General features: G+C 47.4%; 1 protein-coding gene across 1 annotated transcript in view; it reads left to right on the forward strand.

The window, feature by feature from the left end:
- CLSTN2 (calsyntenin 2) overlaps positions 1–15,721 on the forward strand; it is a 634,366-nt gene that overhangs the window by 530,671 nt on the left and 87,974 nt on the right. Inside the window, exons 7-8 of the mRNA XM_060010069.1 lie at positions 4,214–4,462; positions 11,751–11,872. Of these exons, the coding sequence (XP_059866052.1) occupies positions 4,214–4,462; positions 11,751–11,872 (371 nt within the window). The remainder of the gene's footprint in view (positions 1–4,213; positions 4,463–11,750; positions 11,873–15,721) is intronic.

Raw genomic sequence — 15,721 nt, forward strand, 5'->3', positions numbered from 1 at the left:
CACTGATGTGCAGATGTTTCTGTTCCACCTTTCTGAGTTATGCATCCTGTTTACCCACTGCTTTCCATGGGATCCTTTGGGGAAAGGAGCGAGAACTTCAGGAGAAAGGAAAATCTCTCTCAGTTTAAGTGCACTGAAAAAATGAAATACAATCTGTTGAGTCTGTGAAAGCCTGCACCATCTGGTAAAATGCAGAGTGATGCTTCCCAGGAGGCAACATCCGTGGGTCAGGTAGGGTGGCACGCTGCTCCCCTCACCAGGGAAGACACACAGCTCCACAATGATGGCCTAGCCAGGGCACATGCCTCTCTGTGGACAGCCACCTGTCCAGGGAGGTGGGGTCCTGAAAACTGGGCTGGGCTTGGCAGGACACTATGCTGTGTGATAGAAAGAACATTGCTGGGGGTCTGAGAGCTGGACTTGCCTCTAGCTAGCTGAGTGTCTGTGTGATCCTGGTCAAGTCATTTCCCCTCTCTGGGCCTCAGTTTCCATGTTTGTAAGATGTGTAGGAGGTTGGGGGTGGGTAGGGATATATTGGGAGTATGGGATTAACAGATGCACACTACCATATATAAAATAGATAAACAACACAATTTACTGTATAGCACAGGGAACTATATTCACTATCCTGTAATAAACTATAGTGGAAAAGCATCGAAAAGTATACAAATATATACATATGAATATATGTATAACCAAATCACTTTGCTGTAAGCTGAAACTAACACAATTTTATAAATCAACTATACTTCAATTTTTTAAACTGTGCAGTAGGTTGCAAGATCTCCCTCCAGGTTGTTTGAGGTGGTGCAGCGGGAGTGTGGGCTTCAGGGCTGGCAAACCCTGATGACGGGTCCCCTTACTAGCTGGTGTGATTCTAGGTTCGCTGAGCTTCAAGTTTCTTATCTGTAAACTGGAATCGTAATCGTATTCACCACATTGATGAGTAACTAAGAAAAAGCATTGAAGTATTTAATTCAGGTCTGACACTCACTCAGTGCCCAATAAAATGTTCCAAGGAAACTAAGAATAAAGGTCTGTCAAAATTATAATTCAAAAATATACATGCACCGCTATGTTCATAGCAGCACTATTTACAATAGCCAAGATATAGAAACAACCTGAACGTCCATTGACAGATGAATGGATAGAGAAGATGTGGTATGTATATATAATGGAATGTTAGCCATAAAAAAAGAATGAAATAATGCCATTTGCAGCAACTTGGATGGACCTAGAGATTATCGTACTAGGTGAAGTCCGAAAGAGAAAGACAAATACCATATGATATCACTTATATGTGCAATCTGAAATATGACACAAATGAACTTATTTACAAAACAGAAACAGACTCACAGACATAGAAAACAGACTTGCAGTGGCCAAGGAGTAAGGGAGGTGTGGAGGAGGGATAGAGTGGGAGCTTGGGGTTAGCAGCTGTGAGCTATTACCTATAGAAAGGATAAACAACAAGGTCCTACTGTATAGCACAGGGAACTATTTTCAATACCCTGTGATAAACCATAATGGAAAAGAATATAAAAAAGAATGTAGGGGCTTCCCTGGTGGCTCAGTGGTTGAGAGTCCGCCTGCCGATGCAGGGGACACGGGTTCGTGCCCCGATCTGGGAGGATCCCACATGCCGCGGAGCGGCTGGGCCCGTGAGTCATGGCCACTGAGCCTGCGCGTCCGGAGCCTGTGCTCCACAACGGGAGAGGCCGCAACAGTGAGAGGCCCGCGTACTGGAAAAAAAAAAGGAACCTCAAAGGGTGGAGTTCTGAGCCCTGTCAGCCCTGCCCTGGTTCCCCCATGCTCAGGCCTGCGGCTCTGTGTGGGCCCTGTACTGGGCCCTGCTAGATTGTGTTGGCTGCTCTGGCTTGAGCTAGAAGTCAGGAGCCCTGGGTGCTCAGCCTGCGTCTCCCTGGCCACCTGAAATTTCGGGAACCAACACATTCCCTGTGAGCCCTAGTCACCAGCTGTCGTCATGCTGGACAAATCCTGGTGTCTGAGCCAACTCACTCATGGGGCAGAGCAGCTGTTGCCAGGTTGCATTATTCTGGGGAGTCCTAGGCAGATGAACTTGGTCCAAAGACTACATATCTCCCATTCCCCAGCCACCCCCAAATCTCTACCTGCTACCACCTTGATAGAGTTCTTCTTTCAAATACCTATGGAGGGTGATAACCTTTAAGGCTTTGTAAGTCGTTAAAACATTAGTGTGAATTAGCTTATCAGATAAGTAAAATGGACATCAAGTAAGTCTCAAGGATTATAGGAGAACAAGTAATATTGATGAGAGGTGGGGGGCATGAACAAGAGGCTGGATGGACAGGCTCATGCGAGCATTGGGTAATGCCCGGAAGCATCTCACGGAGGCACTGGGTAGAAGAAAAGGCAGTTATAAACATGGCATGCTACCAGGCAAAAGCCCCAAGAAAAACGCATTAATAACGTAGTCAACGCTGCCCACACTTCCCCTTGATGAGCATAGCTGCAGGGTGATCGTAAATTAAGAAACCGGAATCTCCACTCCCACCCCCCACCCCGCCACATCTCAGTCACTGCAGGTCCCAGAGGCCTTTCCCAGGGCGAGCTCCTCACAGGGCTTAGCAGAGCATCTGCTCTAAGGATACAGATGGGTCACACAGCCAGCTTTCAGCTGCAAACCCATGGGCATCTGTTCCAAGGCTGCAGGGAGAACTGGCTAGGTTAAACATTTTCAAAGAAGTACATCGGTTTCCAATACGGCACCTTCCTGAGGGATTTTCATGTGTCATTTTAACTGTAGATGTTTGTAGTGGCTGACTCTGAAACGCAGCCCCTAGATGACATGAGGCCCTGATATACCAAATTCAGAAGTCCAATGATCCCAGACAAATGGCAGGTAATACACACACCCACTGTCCATTAAACACATTTACGACTGCCAGGTCAGTGCTGTGCCAGGTGGGAGCCCACACACACTTGGTCCCCTGCACCGAGCATACTTTGGACTCCCTGGCTCTTGTTTCCTGGTATCAGGAAGCCCCTGACCTTCCTCCTCCCCTGAGTAGCTGAGCCCTGCCCCTCTGTGTGACGTAAGGATGCAGAGAACACTGCTGGCAGCACCTGAGCTTCAGTGGGAAGTCCGTGGCGGCCCAGTTATCCTCCCAGCTGGGCCATCCTGTCTTCTGGGCCAGCCTTGCAGGCTCACTCAGCTCCGCCCTCCACAAAGCTGTTGGTGTGATTCTCCCAAGACACAAATCTGTCTATGGCACTCCCACGGCCTCAGGATATCCTTAGCCTGGAATCACAGTGGTAGCAGAAATAATAACAGCTCTAACAATAACGACAGGGTTATAGCTAACGTGGAGTGAGCTCCGCTCATCGCGTGTCAAGCATGCTGCCCCAAGTGCAGGTGCTGTCTCTTCTTCAGTTCCCACAACAGCTGGGAGGGCAGGTGGCAGAGAAGGGGGTGGAGAGTCGGAAAGGTGAGGTCACTGGTCACAGTGACAAGGCTAGCAAGCCAGGCCGCCACCAGGCATCAGGTTCAGGTTCTGCTGATTTCAAAACCCGTGTTCTCAACTGCTATACCGTTTGGCCTAAACGAATGGTTGGAAAAAAGCGTGGTGAGTGCAAAGTGACTCATACTCTTTCTCGCGGGGTCAGGACCTGAACTTTCCCCGTCACAGCTCTGATCACACTGCATCCCAGTTGTCTGTCGATGTGTTGGGTCTGAGCTCCTCCAGGTCAGAGACTGTGCTGATTCACGTTTACGTCGCCGGCACCCAGCAGGGGTCTTGGCACCCGACTGGTGCCCAATAAATGGCTGACAGGGTAACGGATGGATGAGCGCGTGAATGAATCCATCGATCCGAATCCAACCCTGGCCTTCTCCAGGACCCTTGTCTGCTTATCGAAACCCCCAGGGTAATCTCATTTCTCTAATTCCTCCAGCACTTTTTTCTTGTATAATAGTTAATTGCACTCTGTCCTCCCACATGCAATACTTTTGTCTGTAAGTTACTGGTGCCTCTGCAAGCCGACGGTAAGCAACACGGGCAAGGATGGCATTTAACCCTTCTTTTCCCGAGTCACCTAGCTCGGGCTGAGCACCTAGCTCTGGGTAAGTACGCCGAGTAGTTCATTCTGACCCAGGAGCAGAAAATAGAACGTGAGGACACCCACCCTGGGAGGAATGACCCTTTGCTCTTTCTGTCCCCATCCCCTGCAGGAGCCTCTTCTGGCATCATCGACCTCTTGCCGTCCCCCAGCGCTGCCACCAACTGGACCGCAGGACTGCTGGTGGACAGCAGCGAGATGATCTTCAAGTTCGACGGCAGGCAGGGTGCCAAGATTCCTGACGGGGTTGTACCCAAGAACCTGACGGATCAGTTCACTATCACCATGTGGATGAAGCACGGCCCCAGCCCTGGTGTGAGGGCTGAGAAGGAAACCATCCTCTGCAACTCAGATAAAACGGGTGAGTCTTGCATTTCCTCCTGGCATCTGCCCCCTCTGTCCCAGCTGGTCCGGCACGGCCACGGCCACCAAGGGTGGGGGAGAAAAGCGGGAGTGTGACGGGGGCCCTGGGAAAATATTCTGGTCTCTGTTTTTCTGGCTGATGATTTCCTCGCCTTGGGGTAGAGCAGGACCAGGAAAGGGAGGCAGGGTACAGACACAAAGAGTCAAAAAGCTGGGATTCGTGGTTTTCAGACTGGGTTCTTCAGAACCCCAGTGTCCCCAGAAGTAACTTAGGGCTGCTATATGAGGTGGGGTTGGGGGAGGAGGCTTCATCCTTACTTCAAGCAAAGCAGCTCTACCTTCACGGTATTATATCAATATATAGACAGATTTCCAGAAGTTTATTTTCAATGGAAGCGTCCTTCTAATTTACAACAGCAGTTTGAAAATCACTGCTGTGCATGACGATGATAGCTAAGCTTTGCTAGGCAGTTTTCATCTTGCGGAGCCTGTGTAAGGCAGTTCACAGCTTGGTGGTTAAAAACACTCTACCACCATGGGCTTCCCTGGTGGCGCAGTGGTTGGGAGTCCGCCTGCCGATGTAGGGGACACGGGTTCGTGCCCCGATCCGGGAAGATCCCACATGCCGCGGAGAGGCTGGGTCCGTGAGCCATGGCCGCTGAGCCTGCGCGTCCGGAGCCTGTGCTCCGCAATGGGAGGGGCCACAACAGTGAGAGGCCCGCATACCGCAAAAAAAAAACCACTCCACCACTTATTGGCTGTGTGATCTCGGGCAAGTGGGTTAACCTCTCTGTGCCTCACTTTCTTAGTCTATAAAATGGGCATTATAGTATTATCTACCTCATAGGGTTTTTATCAGCATTAAATGACATTGTATGTATAGTGCAATAGAACAGTACCTGACGCACCGGAAGTCTAATCTGTGTTAGCTCTTCCTATTCTAAACAGTGCCTCACATCTCTACAAACAATTTTACGAAAGCATTATTGTGTTTCCTGTTTTAAGGATAAGGAAACATCCCTGAGACTTTAAGTAACTTGTCCCAAGTTATTCAGCTGGTAAGTATCAGAACTGGAATGTAAGCTTAGATCTAGCTAACTCCATCGCTATGCTCTGGTCACCACACCCCACATGCAAACACACACACACACACACCACCCCACATGCAAACACACACACACACACACAAATACTCTGATATCTTATGAAAATGTTATGTCTATCTTAAATTATAAGTCCACCTTTTCCCATTTCAAATGCTCCTCTTGTTAAAATACCCCAAATAAATAACTACTCTACACTACAGCTGATAGTGCAGTGAGAAGACAGGATAGAAGAACGGCTGACCGTTCAGCTTTGCTGCTCAACAGCCAGAGTTCCCATGGCAGCTTTTCCACTACTTAAGGAAAATCAAGGAGTTGCTAATCTCACTGAGCCTTAGTCTCCCCATATGTAGAATGGGGAAAATAAACATGAAATAAGGTATGAAATCCCTTAGCAGCTCCAGATAAAAAATCTGTGCTCGACTAATTAACCTGATGTTGTTATTGTCATAATCATTATTATTTCTAGTTTTATTCCACATTATACAACTACCAGGACCCCACATTTCCTGTTTCAATCAATATTTGTGGTAAAAGCCAATGTATTTTCTAGATACAGAAACGGAAACGGGGGGAGTTGCCCAGCTTTTCCCAGTCATGTGGTGACTCTGTGTCAGAGCCAGTGCCAAGGATTTGTTTTCCTGGTCCTTCGTACAGGAAGGACGCTGTAGACACGCTTAAGGTGGCACTGAGGTTTGGGCCTGGGTCCAGAGCTCAGCCCAGGACCGCAGGAATCACCCTGGGGCCCCATCTTCGCAGTCTCTGGTGGGCTGTCCCCTCCTTGATCCAGGGCCAGCATCCAGGAGACAATGGCTTAGGAGTACACAGATGTATGCAAAGTAGCCCTGGCTGGAGTTAGCGCCCACACACACAGAGTCCTTTCTGAAATGTATCAAACACCCCTGGGAGGCAGGCCTGACACATATAGACCTCTGGCTTACACAGGAGGAAATTAGAATATGAAAGGTTGAGCAACTGGCCAAGGATAACACAACTGATTATCAAAGGAACAGACTTGGCCCTAGCTCCTCCGGCCCGCGTTTCAGGTCCACGCTACTAGACCAGCGGCTCTTAACCCTGCTCTGCACTAGAATAACCTGGCGACCTTGTAGAAGTACCTAGATGCCAGGGCCCTGCCCCAGCTCAGGAAGTCAGAGTCTGGGCGATTCTTTTGTGCAGCCACGGCTGAAAACTCTGCATTAGATGATGATGCCTCACTTTCATCAGAGCAGCACCCCGAACAGGCATGTCAGCCCCTCCAACCCACAGGTTCTGGAGCTGCTCAGCTTTGGGCTCAGTATAAAGTAACCCTTTGCAAATCAGTTCAACGCTGGCACAAGAAAAGATGCGGAAGATTTTTCTCTGCCTTAAAAAAATACCTATAGATATCTCCTTGCCCTAAATAAAAAATTATCAGGAACAAATTAAAACTCGATTAGAGCTTTTATATGTCAGAAAAATGTCCAAGTTATAAAAGCTACACATGTTTATAACGGGCAGCCTAAAAAACACAGAAGAGTATAAAAGAATACAAAAGTCACCTAAAATTCTAATACTTGGAGGGATTTTCTGTTAACAGTTGGTATATTTCACTACCAAATGAAATCTTATTTTTACTTCTATGTATATGTAGAATGTTGTTACAGTTTTCCATCTATTTTTATAATACATGTGATACCATTATGTTATGTTTCTCTTAAATAACATTACATATATCCAGATCATTTCTCTACGTGATAAAATGTTCTTTAAAAATAAGAATTACATGACAGTCTTCTGTCATTAGGCTTTATTGTACTTCATTTAATTGGCTCCCTTTTGTTAGACATTTAGATTGTCTCCTTTTAAATGCAAACAAAACAATGCTGTAATAGGCATTCTTGTACTATATAATAAGCATTCTTGTATATACCTGTATGGACGCTTCTCATTATTTCCTGACCAGAAGCTGAATTACTGAGTCAAAGAATATAAATGTTAGGAAGGCTATCGACGTAAATTACCAAGTCGCCCTTAGTGAAAATTGCACTCGTTTCTGTCTTGCCCACTAATTAAAACTTACCAATGCTGGCCTATCATGAAGTAATTTATTAATAGTTGGAGAGCAGAATTGATTAGTCGCCAAGGGCTAATTGCAGTTTTCAGAAAGAAAGAAAACCACTCTCACCACCAACAAGAAGCATCTCGATGACTAACAGCCTTTCATCAGTTTTTCCTCTTGCCATTGTCCAGCAACCCCAGGTGGGGCTGGGTAATGAGGTCGCTTAGCTTTGCTCAGATATTCAGGGACTCAAGGTACTTCAATTATTTATCGCTGCCCTTTTCAACCACAGAACAGAAAGTTAGAATAGAGGGTTGAACACAGAAGGGTTTTATTAGCTAGACCAGAAAGCGGTGTACCTCACTTCTACTCACACTTTCTGGGCCAGAATTTGTTCCCAAGGCTCCACCTAACCATGGGAGAAGCAGTGATGTGAGTTAAGCTACGTGTCTAGGAGCAAAGGAAACAAGGTTAGCTGAATACCCAGCAATGGCTCTACCGCAAGGATACTGCATGAGGCACTGGTGCCCCCTCCAACACCATCTTTGTTGGCCCTTTTCTTTCCGTTCCTGGTGTGAGCAGTTTCTTTCCTGCCCTGTCTTAGAAACTTCTCTCCCAACACACATCTGCTCCTTCTGTAGGACCCCTTCTTCCTGGCATGCAGCTCTCTTGCTAACTCTGCGTTTCATCTGAATGATACGTGCCACCTGTAGTGCTAGCTACTTTCATACAGGGCTTTCCAAGACAGAGGGGCCAACCTGGTCCAGCAATCACTAGATGACAGAGGCAGAGGTGCCAGCCTGCTAGAGAGTGCTGGGGTGGTCCCCCAGCCTGCTGGGAAAGAAACACTCCCACACTTCCAGAGATGCCCAGAAAATCGCTCAGAGAGACCGAGGTTGTCTGAGGTAGAGAGGAGGTGGGAATCTCACTCCCAGCTGCCTGTTGGCTGAGCTGCAAACACTTGTACATCTGCTCCAGGCTGGTGTTGGAGCAGAGCCCAGGAGAGCTCTGGGGAAGTTTGACTCGTGTCCCAGGAGTTTAGGGTACATGAAAGCTGGACTTGACTCTTGCCCAGGGGGTGTGAAGGCAAGAGGCTGATGGGGACTGCCTCAGCAGTGGGGTGAGAAGAGAGGGGCAGCGGAGCAGGGGCGGCCCTACTACAATTTGGCGGAACACAGATGTTTCTGTTCTAATCATGGGAACCAAGTGGGCAACCAGAAATGGTCACAGCTACAGCCAAGAGGTCTGCATGCCAGGAAGAGGGGATCCATCAGGAGGAGGAGATGTGGGCGGGAGGGAGAAGTGACCAAGGGAGGGCAGGAGCTGAGAGGAATCATGAAAGGCGTCAATCATGGAAACATCACTTACACCAGGAATGGAGAGGTAAGTGCCAAGAAAGGTGGGATTGAAGCTGGCACTAATGTCCCAGGAAGGACTGCCTCACTTATCAGATCAATTCCTATGTAAAGATTAGAACAGGCCCTTTCTTATGGGTTTAGACGAGGGCTAAAGTCATATTTCACCGGGGCCCAAACCCACTTCCGTGGCCATGGGGGGATCTCTACAGAGCCTCTCCAAAACCCAGCCAGTGCACCCCTGAAGCAGCCCATATGTAGACACCCACGTGACAGAGGACACTGGACATCCCCGGGAAAATGAGAAACTTCACTGCTTCTTTAAAGAGACTCCACTTCTTTCCTTCTTAGCTGCTTTCCCCTGCCCCTGACCATGACTGGAGCTGGAGGAGGTTCGGGGAATGAAGGAAGAGTCAAAGAACACACCTTCCTCATCCTTTCCCCACGGGCGGCCACCAAGCCATGGGGCGAGGCTGAGGAGCGAAGATCTTTTAACTGATGAGACATTGGCGTTTGATCTGGAGAGAACCCTTACGGACTATTTTAACATCTGAAAGTGACCAGAATACATTAGGATCTGCCAGAGACGTGGGCAAAGAAATGGAGGGGAGTTGCCAGGGACAGGGAAAGAAGTGAAGCTGATTTCTGAGTGTATCATGTTACCAGCACAGTGAAGAGCCAGTTACCCTGGTGTGGGTGGTGACCCCAGGGACGCAGCTAACGGAGGGTGGGGGAGGGAGGACCCTCTGGAGGGAGGCCAGGAGTTACTCCCATGAGATCTGTCCTTTCATTCTTCTTCCACCTCTTCACCACAACCTCTCCTGACTCCAAATGAAGCTAAGGGGGAGAAATCTGCTTTCTATATCTTTCTGATAGCTATCAGCAGAAACTATAGGATATCAGCTTAAGCAATATTGAGGGAAACAAGAAGTATTTAGTAAAATCCCCATAACCAGACCTGGGTGGTTTCATCAGTGCAGAGGTGGAGTGGTCACCCGAACATTGGCCTTGACCAAACCTACAACACTTGGCAACTAAACATTCTCCTTCCTTCCATCCTTTGGTTGCATCCTGAATAATGGTAACGCTTTTGTGAAAACGGCATCTGATACTATTTTGTTATGTCATCATGGTCACGAGGCAGTGTCATAGTCCTTGTAATAACTAACAGTCATTGAGCATCTGTTCTGGGCAGATGCTTTACACACATTTCCTCATTGTATCAATTAAGATGCTTTCAGTTACAAGGAACAGGAAATACAGATCAAACCGATATCAGATGATTAAAAATCAAAATAATAACGGGAATGTAGGGTTCTTGTAACTAACAGAGCTAAACAGCTTCAGGTAAAGTGTGATCAAGGTGCTGGGTCCTTTTCTCTGCAATTTTTCAGATCTGCTGCCATATGTATATCAATTTCATGTTAGCAAATATGACTGCAGCAGCTCCAAGCTTCCCAGTTATATACTGCAACTTCTAGAGAGAGGTGGCGGTCTCTTCTATTCGCTTCCTGCTAAGAGATAGAGAGTTCTTTCCCAGAACTACTCAGAACAGCTCCAGAATCACTGGCCTGACTTGAGTCACTTTCGTGACAGAAGCCCCATGGCCAGGAGAATGGGCTGCGCTACTGAACACGGGCCTGGGTCCTGAACCACTCGCTGTGGCAGGGGGCTTTTCATGAGCTTATTGGGCTGAAACCAACTGAAAGCCCATGCCTAGAAGTGGGACTGGTGTTGATTCCTCCCACTCATACCTCCACGGGCAAGGTTTCTAGAGGATGTGCAAGAATCAGTCACAATATCCTATTCTCATGATACATCAGGATAGCCCAGCATCCCTGTCATGATACAGTGAAGGAAATCGAGCCTCTAAGAGGCTGAATAACTTTCTCAGCATCATCTAGAGATACAGCTCCACCCCAAGTCTCTCTGAATCTAGGGCCCATGCTCTTTCTGCTGTATCTGGTCACCTGCTCATTAGCCCAGTATTTATGAAACATGTGCATCATATTAGATTTCTGTGTGTGCTACTTTGTGTGAGTCCTCTGAGTACTGGTCGAAGAACAGCTCCCAGGGCTGTTATCTTGTGACTATAGGACATCATGGCTGGGACCCATGGTGTGATTTTTTTTTTTTAAGCGGGAAAGGAAGTTTTTTTATCAGGGGAGAGAAAAGTCCCATCTGTTGTCTGTGTATGGGGAAAGAAGTATTTATTCATTGCTTTGGAAATTCAGGGAACCATGTCTAACACTGGGAAATCAATGTCCCCTCCTCCCAGCAACTAAAAGTGAGGCAGCTTTCCTTCACTGCACACAGATTAGGCAGAAAAGGAGACATGCTCTGTGGTTGCTGTTGGCAAGTCTGGTGAAATAAAATAAAAGCCCAGAACTCCGGGAGAATCCAGCTATGTTAAAGGAACCCAGAGTGGCTGATGTGATTGTCAGAGAGGCCCTTTGACCCTCCCAGAAGTATATGTAAAAAACAACAAAAGAGCTTGTGAACCTATGTAATTTTATCCAGGATCTGATGCAGTATCTGAGTATAAGTTAGGTTGGCATTTAAAGCCCAAATGGCTTCTCAGCAGAAGTTTTGCTGTGAGCTTTCTTGAATCTTCCTCTTTCATTTCAGAGAGCTCCACTATGTGTGTTCTAGAACTATTTATTAGACCCAGTTGTAAAAGAGAAAATCGGAATGCCTGTTTCTTTGTTTTCTGAGGTGTGCTAAGTGATGGAGTGGAGATCAGCACAGGGAATCTGGAACCCCTCAAATCCTCTTTCTGCTTTTCAGAAATGAACCGGCACCACTACGCCCTGTACGTGCACAACTGCCGCCTTGTCTTCCTCTTGCGCAAGGATTTCGACCAGGCAGACACCTTCCGCCCCGCGGAGTTCCACTGGAAGCTGGACCAGGTATGGCGCTCACAGCGCACTTGCGCCCTGCTCAGCCGCGTGCGGGGATGGTTGGTTTGTCCAGGGATGGTGGCAGTGGGTAGGCATCTCACGGTTCTGGTTACTTGCTGATTTGGGGGAAAATCAACTCTGGGAAACACAGTCGGGATGGCAACTGCTGCCTTAAAGACCAGTCGGAGGTGGGGAGGGCCACACTTCCCGGCTAGAACCCGCACCCGGTAGGTGCCAGCGTGCATCTTGTCGACTTTCTCTGCGCGGAGGTCCTGGGAAGCTGATCCTCTCCATCCCCAGGCCCAGTTTCTGATCTTTGTTAGCGCATATTGATGTCATAAATGCTCCGTGTCTCCTCTTTGATGCTCTCTTTGGGAGACGGTGCAGCCTCGCTTTTGGTGACACAGGTTGAGAACAGGGACCTGAGGACTTTGAAGTCATCAGTGACACAGTGCCCTGTGAGCAGTTCACGTTCTTTTCTGAAGTGGGAAAATCTCTGCCTCACTCCAGGGCCTTCTGACTTGTGATCACAAGGGCCGCTGTGTCGTACTTGTCAATGACAGATGAAGTGTCTGGTTGGAATCAAAAGCTTTGAAGTGTCTGTTTCGGAGGGCTGTGCAGCGCTGAGATTGCGGAGGTGGTACTTCTCTGGGCGGCCGTGCCGCTGAAGAAGTGTCAGTGCAGCAAGCCCAGAGCTGGCCTTTGCTTAGATTTGAAGGTGGGGGGCATGCATTTTTGTTCAATGGTTTTACATTGTCAGAAAGGAGGGTGGCAGTCGGCAGGGAAGAGGGTCATCGAATGGACGCTGCTTAATGAAGGAGATGAAATGATGCTCATTCTACTGCATCTCGTTTTTGCTTTCTTTCTGCCCAACCCATATTCTGGGAGCTTCTGGGGCCCCCAGTCTTCTTTTCTCCCTCCAAACTCCACTGTGGGTGCCACCTGCCTCATCTTGTCTAGGGCTGAACGTTTCATAATCCTTTCCCTTCTCTTTCCCAATTACCCGTGTCTACCCCACCCTCTCCCTTTTCTACTTAAGCCTCAGACCCCCAGTGGGGCTGATCTCAGAGTGTGTCACTGGGAAGCATGCCAGAAGGAACCCATTTCCACCAAGATGGGTATGATCGCTACCCCGCTTCCTCCATACAGAAGTACTGACATATGCTCTTTAAGACAGAGATTCACTAACCTCAGGGAATGTCTCAATGGTGGAACATCAGGCAGCGTGACAAGGTCAAGGATGCCAGGTTGATGCAAAAGATGTTTGAGAGAGCCCTGTGGCAACTGCCTACTCCATTCTCAGTAAATCCCATCCTGCTGTACCCCAGGGTTTGGGAAATATGGCATCTGGATTAATATATGTTCCTCTGAATTAGGAATTCTGGGTCTTGCAGAAATGATGCTATCTTGACATTGTTTATTTGACTTCCCGGCAGCCTCTCAACTAACTTCTAAAATGCCATTTGGCTTCTATGGGATGTTTTTATAAATACGTAATATGAATTGAGATAAATTAAAATAAATTCCATATCATGAGGGGTTTCAATAAAAAAAAACATTGCTATACTGGCTGAGATCATTATAGATGCCCTGCAGCATTTCCTAAGATGGGATTGAGAAGCACTGATACAGGCAAATGAAGTCACAGGGTTTGGAATTTAAAATAGGTGAGGAACGAATTCTGGTTCTATAGATAAAAAATATAGTGAATTTAGGAATTCTGAAATCTGTTCCCAAAGTGCGAATTGAAGGAGGGGCTGAGAGTCACTGAATACCTTCCAAACTACTCTGATCTCATTTATTACCATTCATGGGTGCCCGCTCTGTGCTAGGCACGCTGCATGAGTGGCTCATTCTCATCTCTGCCCCAGTCCTGCCAGGTGGATAATATGAGGCAGGAGACCACGGTCCAGTAAACTGCCCAAGGTCACACAGCAAACCATGGTTAGGACCTGCTTTTTCCGTATGTTAGGCTGCCTCTTTGGTGCACTTGCTAATTAAAATTTTAAGTGTTTTTATTTTTTAATTTAAAATTAATTTAGAGATAGGAATTATGCAAAGTGCAAAATGTTTATAGTCTTGATGAAACCCTATGAAACTGTCAAATCTTCACTTTGTTCAAGCTCAGTCTTCCTTGTCTTAGCTTGGGCTGCCACAATCAAATACCACAACCTGGGTGGCTTAAACAGTTCTAGAGGCTGGGAATTCCAAGATCAAGGTGCCAGCCAATTCCATCCCCCCCACCGTGAGGGCCCTCTTTCTGGCTGTAGACAGCAGCCTTCTCACTGTGTCCTCACATGGTGGAGAGAGCTTGGGTACATTTCCTTCTTCTTATAAGGTATGAGCCCTATTGAATTAGGGCCCCATCCTTATGACCTCATTTAACCTTCATTACCTCCTAATGAAGGTTAGGCCCTTTCTCCAAATACAGCTATGTTTGGGGGTTAGGGCTTCAACATATGAATTTTGCAGGGACATAATTCAGTCTATAGTATTCTTCTACTAAACAAATTAATATTTAAAAATGTAACGGCTGCCTATTGATGATCAGAAGCCCCAGCTCACTTGGACAGCTGCTCATGCCCTGAAAGGAGCCACAGTGGGTGAGATATAGGAAACCTCCACCAAACTCATGCTAGCAATCCAGTGGTATATACAGACAAGCCCAGCTTTCTCTGTCCCCTATTTAACTCCCTATGTAGACAGAAACTTACCAGAAGTTTCTTGGAAGTAAATCACTTGATGCCCAAACTGTGTATACCTGATAGAGTCTCCTTCCCCAGGAAGCCATCCCAGGTCACCCTGTGAGTAGTTTGCCTCTCCTCTGTGCTCCCCAGACTCTATGCTTCCCAGATTCCCCAATACTTACTCTATCCTAGTGACCCATTTGTCCTTCCTCTCTGCTCACTTGGTGCTGAGATCCTGGTGGGCAGGACTGTGTCTTACTCTCTCCAAATTCTCAGTGCAAATGGTAGCCCTGAGCACACAGTTGGTGCCCAGTAAAAGTTGGCATAACGATGAAGGGATACTGAGATCAAAAGAAAGGAGAAATGGAGTGAGGGAGGGAGAGAGGGAAGAAGAAAAGGAAAATTGAGATCTTTTAAAACCTCCTGGTGATTAATTGATTGTTTGATCCATTTTTATGGAACACTTTAAAATTCTAAAATTTTGCCATTTTTACTCTCTGGGTCTCAAACGTTCGGCTTTGATCTTGATAATATATTATTTCAAAGATCTCACTGACTTTACCACCAGTGGCTCTGTAACTATTACAAAACTTCCTGGCCTTGGCCAGAAAGGGCTCAAGCCAGTCTAACATATTGTGTGTATTCAAATTCCTGGCCCACCTTAGGGATTCCAAAGCATAATAAATGTTCTACTGCCTGATGGGACCTCATTTATTCGGAGCATAAACTGTGTGCCAGGCTCTGCAGCTAAACTAAAGCCTCTGCTCTCTGGAAGTATCCATGATAATGGGGCAAACAAACACATAAACAGACAGTGTACAATCCTATGTACAGTCCTATGTGATGTGTGCTGGGACAGAAGGCAGAGGGCCAGGTAGGGGGAGTCTGTGGGAACCCATTCCAGGGGCACCTGCCACTGGGAAGGGTGGGAGGGCTCAGAGGTATGGAGCCAGGTAGCTGGCAAGGAATGACTAGGAGGGCCATCTTCAGGGAACTGTAAGCTTTCTGTGTGTCAGGGCACAAGGGCGGGGTGGAAGGGGAAGGTGTTGACAGTGTTACGGAACCTGGACTTGGGTCCTCTCTCCTGCATGCAGTAAAGCCAATCTACTGACACAGGTTTTGGTGAAGGAAAACACAGCGTTTATTGCAGGGTGCCAAGAAAGGAGAATGG

The sequence above is a fragment of the Delphinus delphis genome, chromosome 4 (genome assembly GCF_949987515.2).
Source record: "Delphinus delphis chromosome 4, mDelDel1.2, whole genome shotgun sequence".
NCBI classification, from domain to species: domain Eukaryota; kingdom Metazoa; phylum Chordata; class Mammalia; order Artiodactyla; family Delphinidae; genus Delphinus; species Delphinus delphis.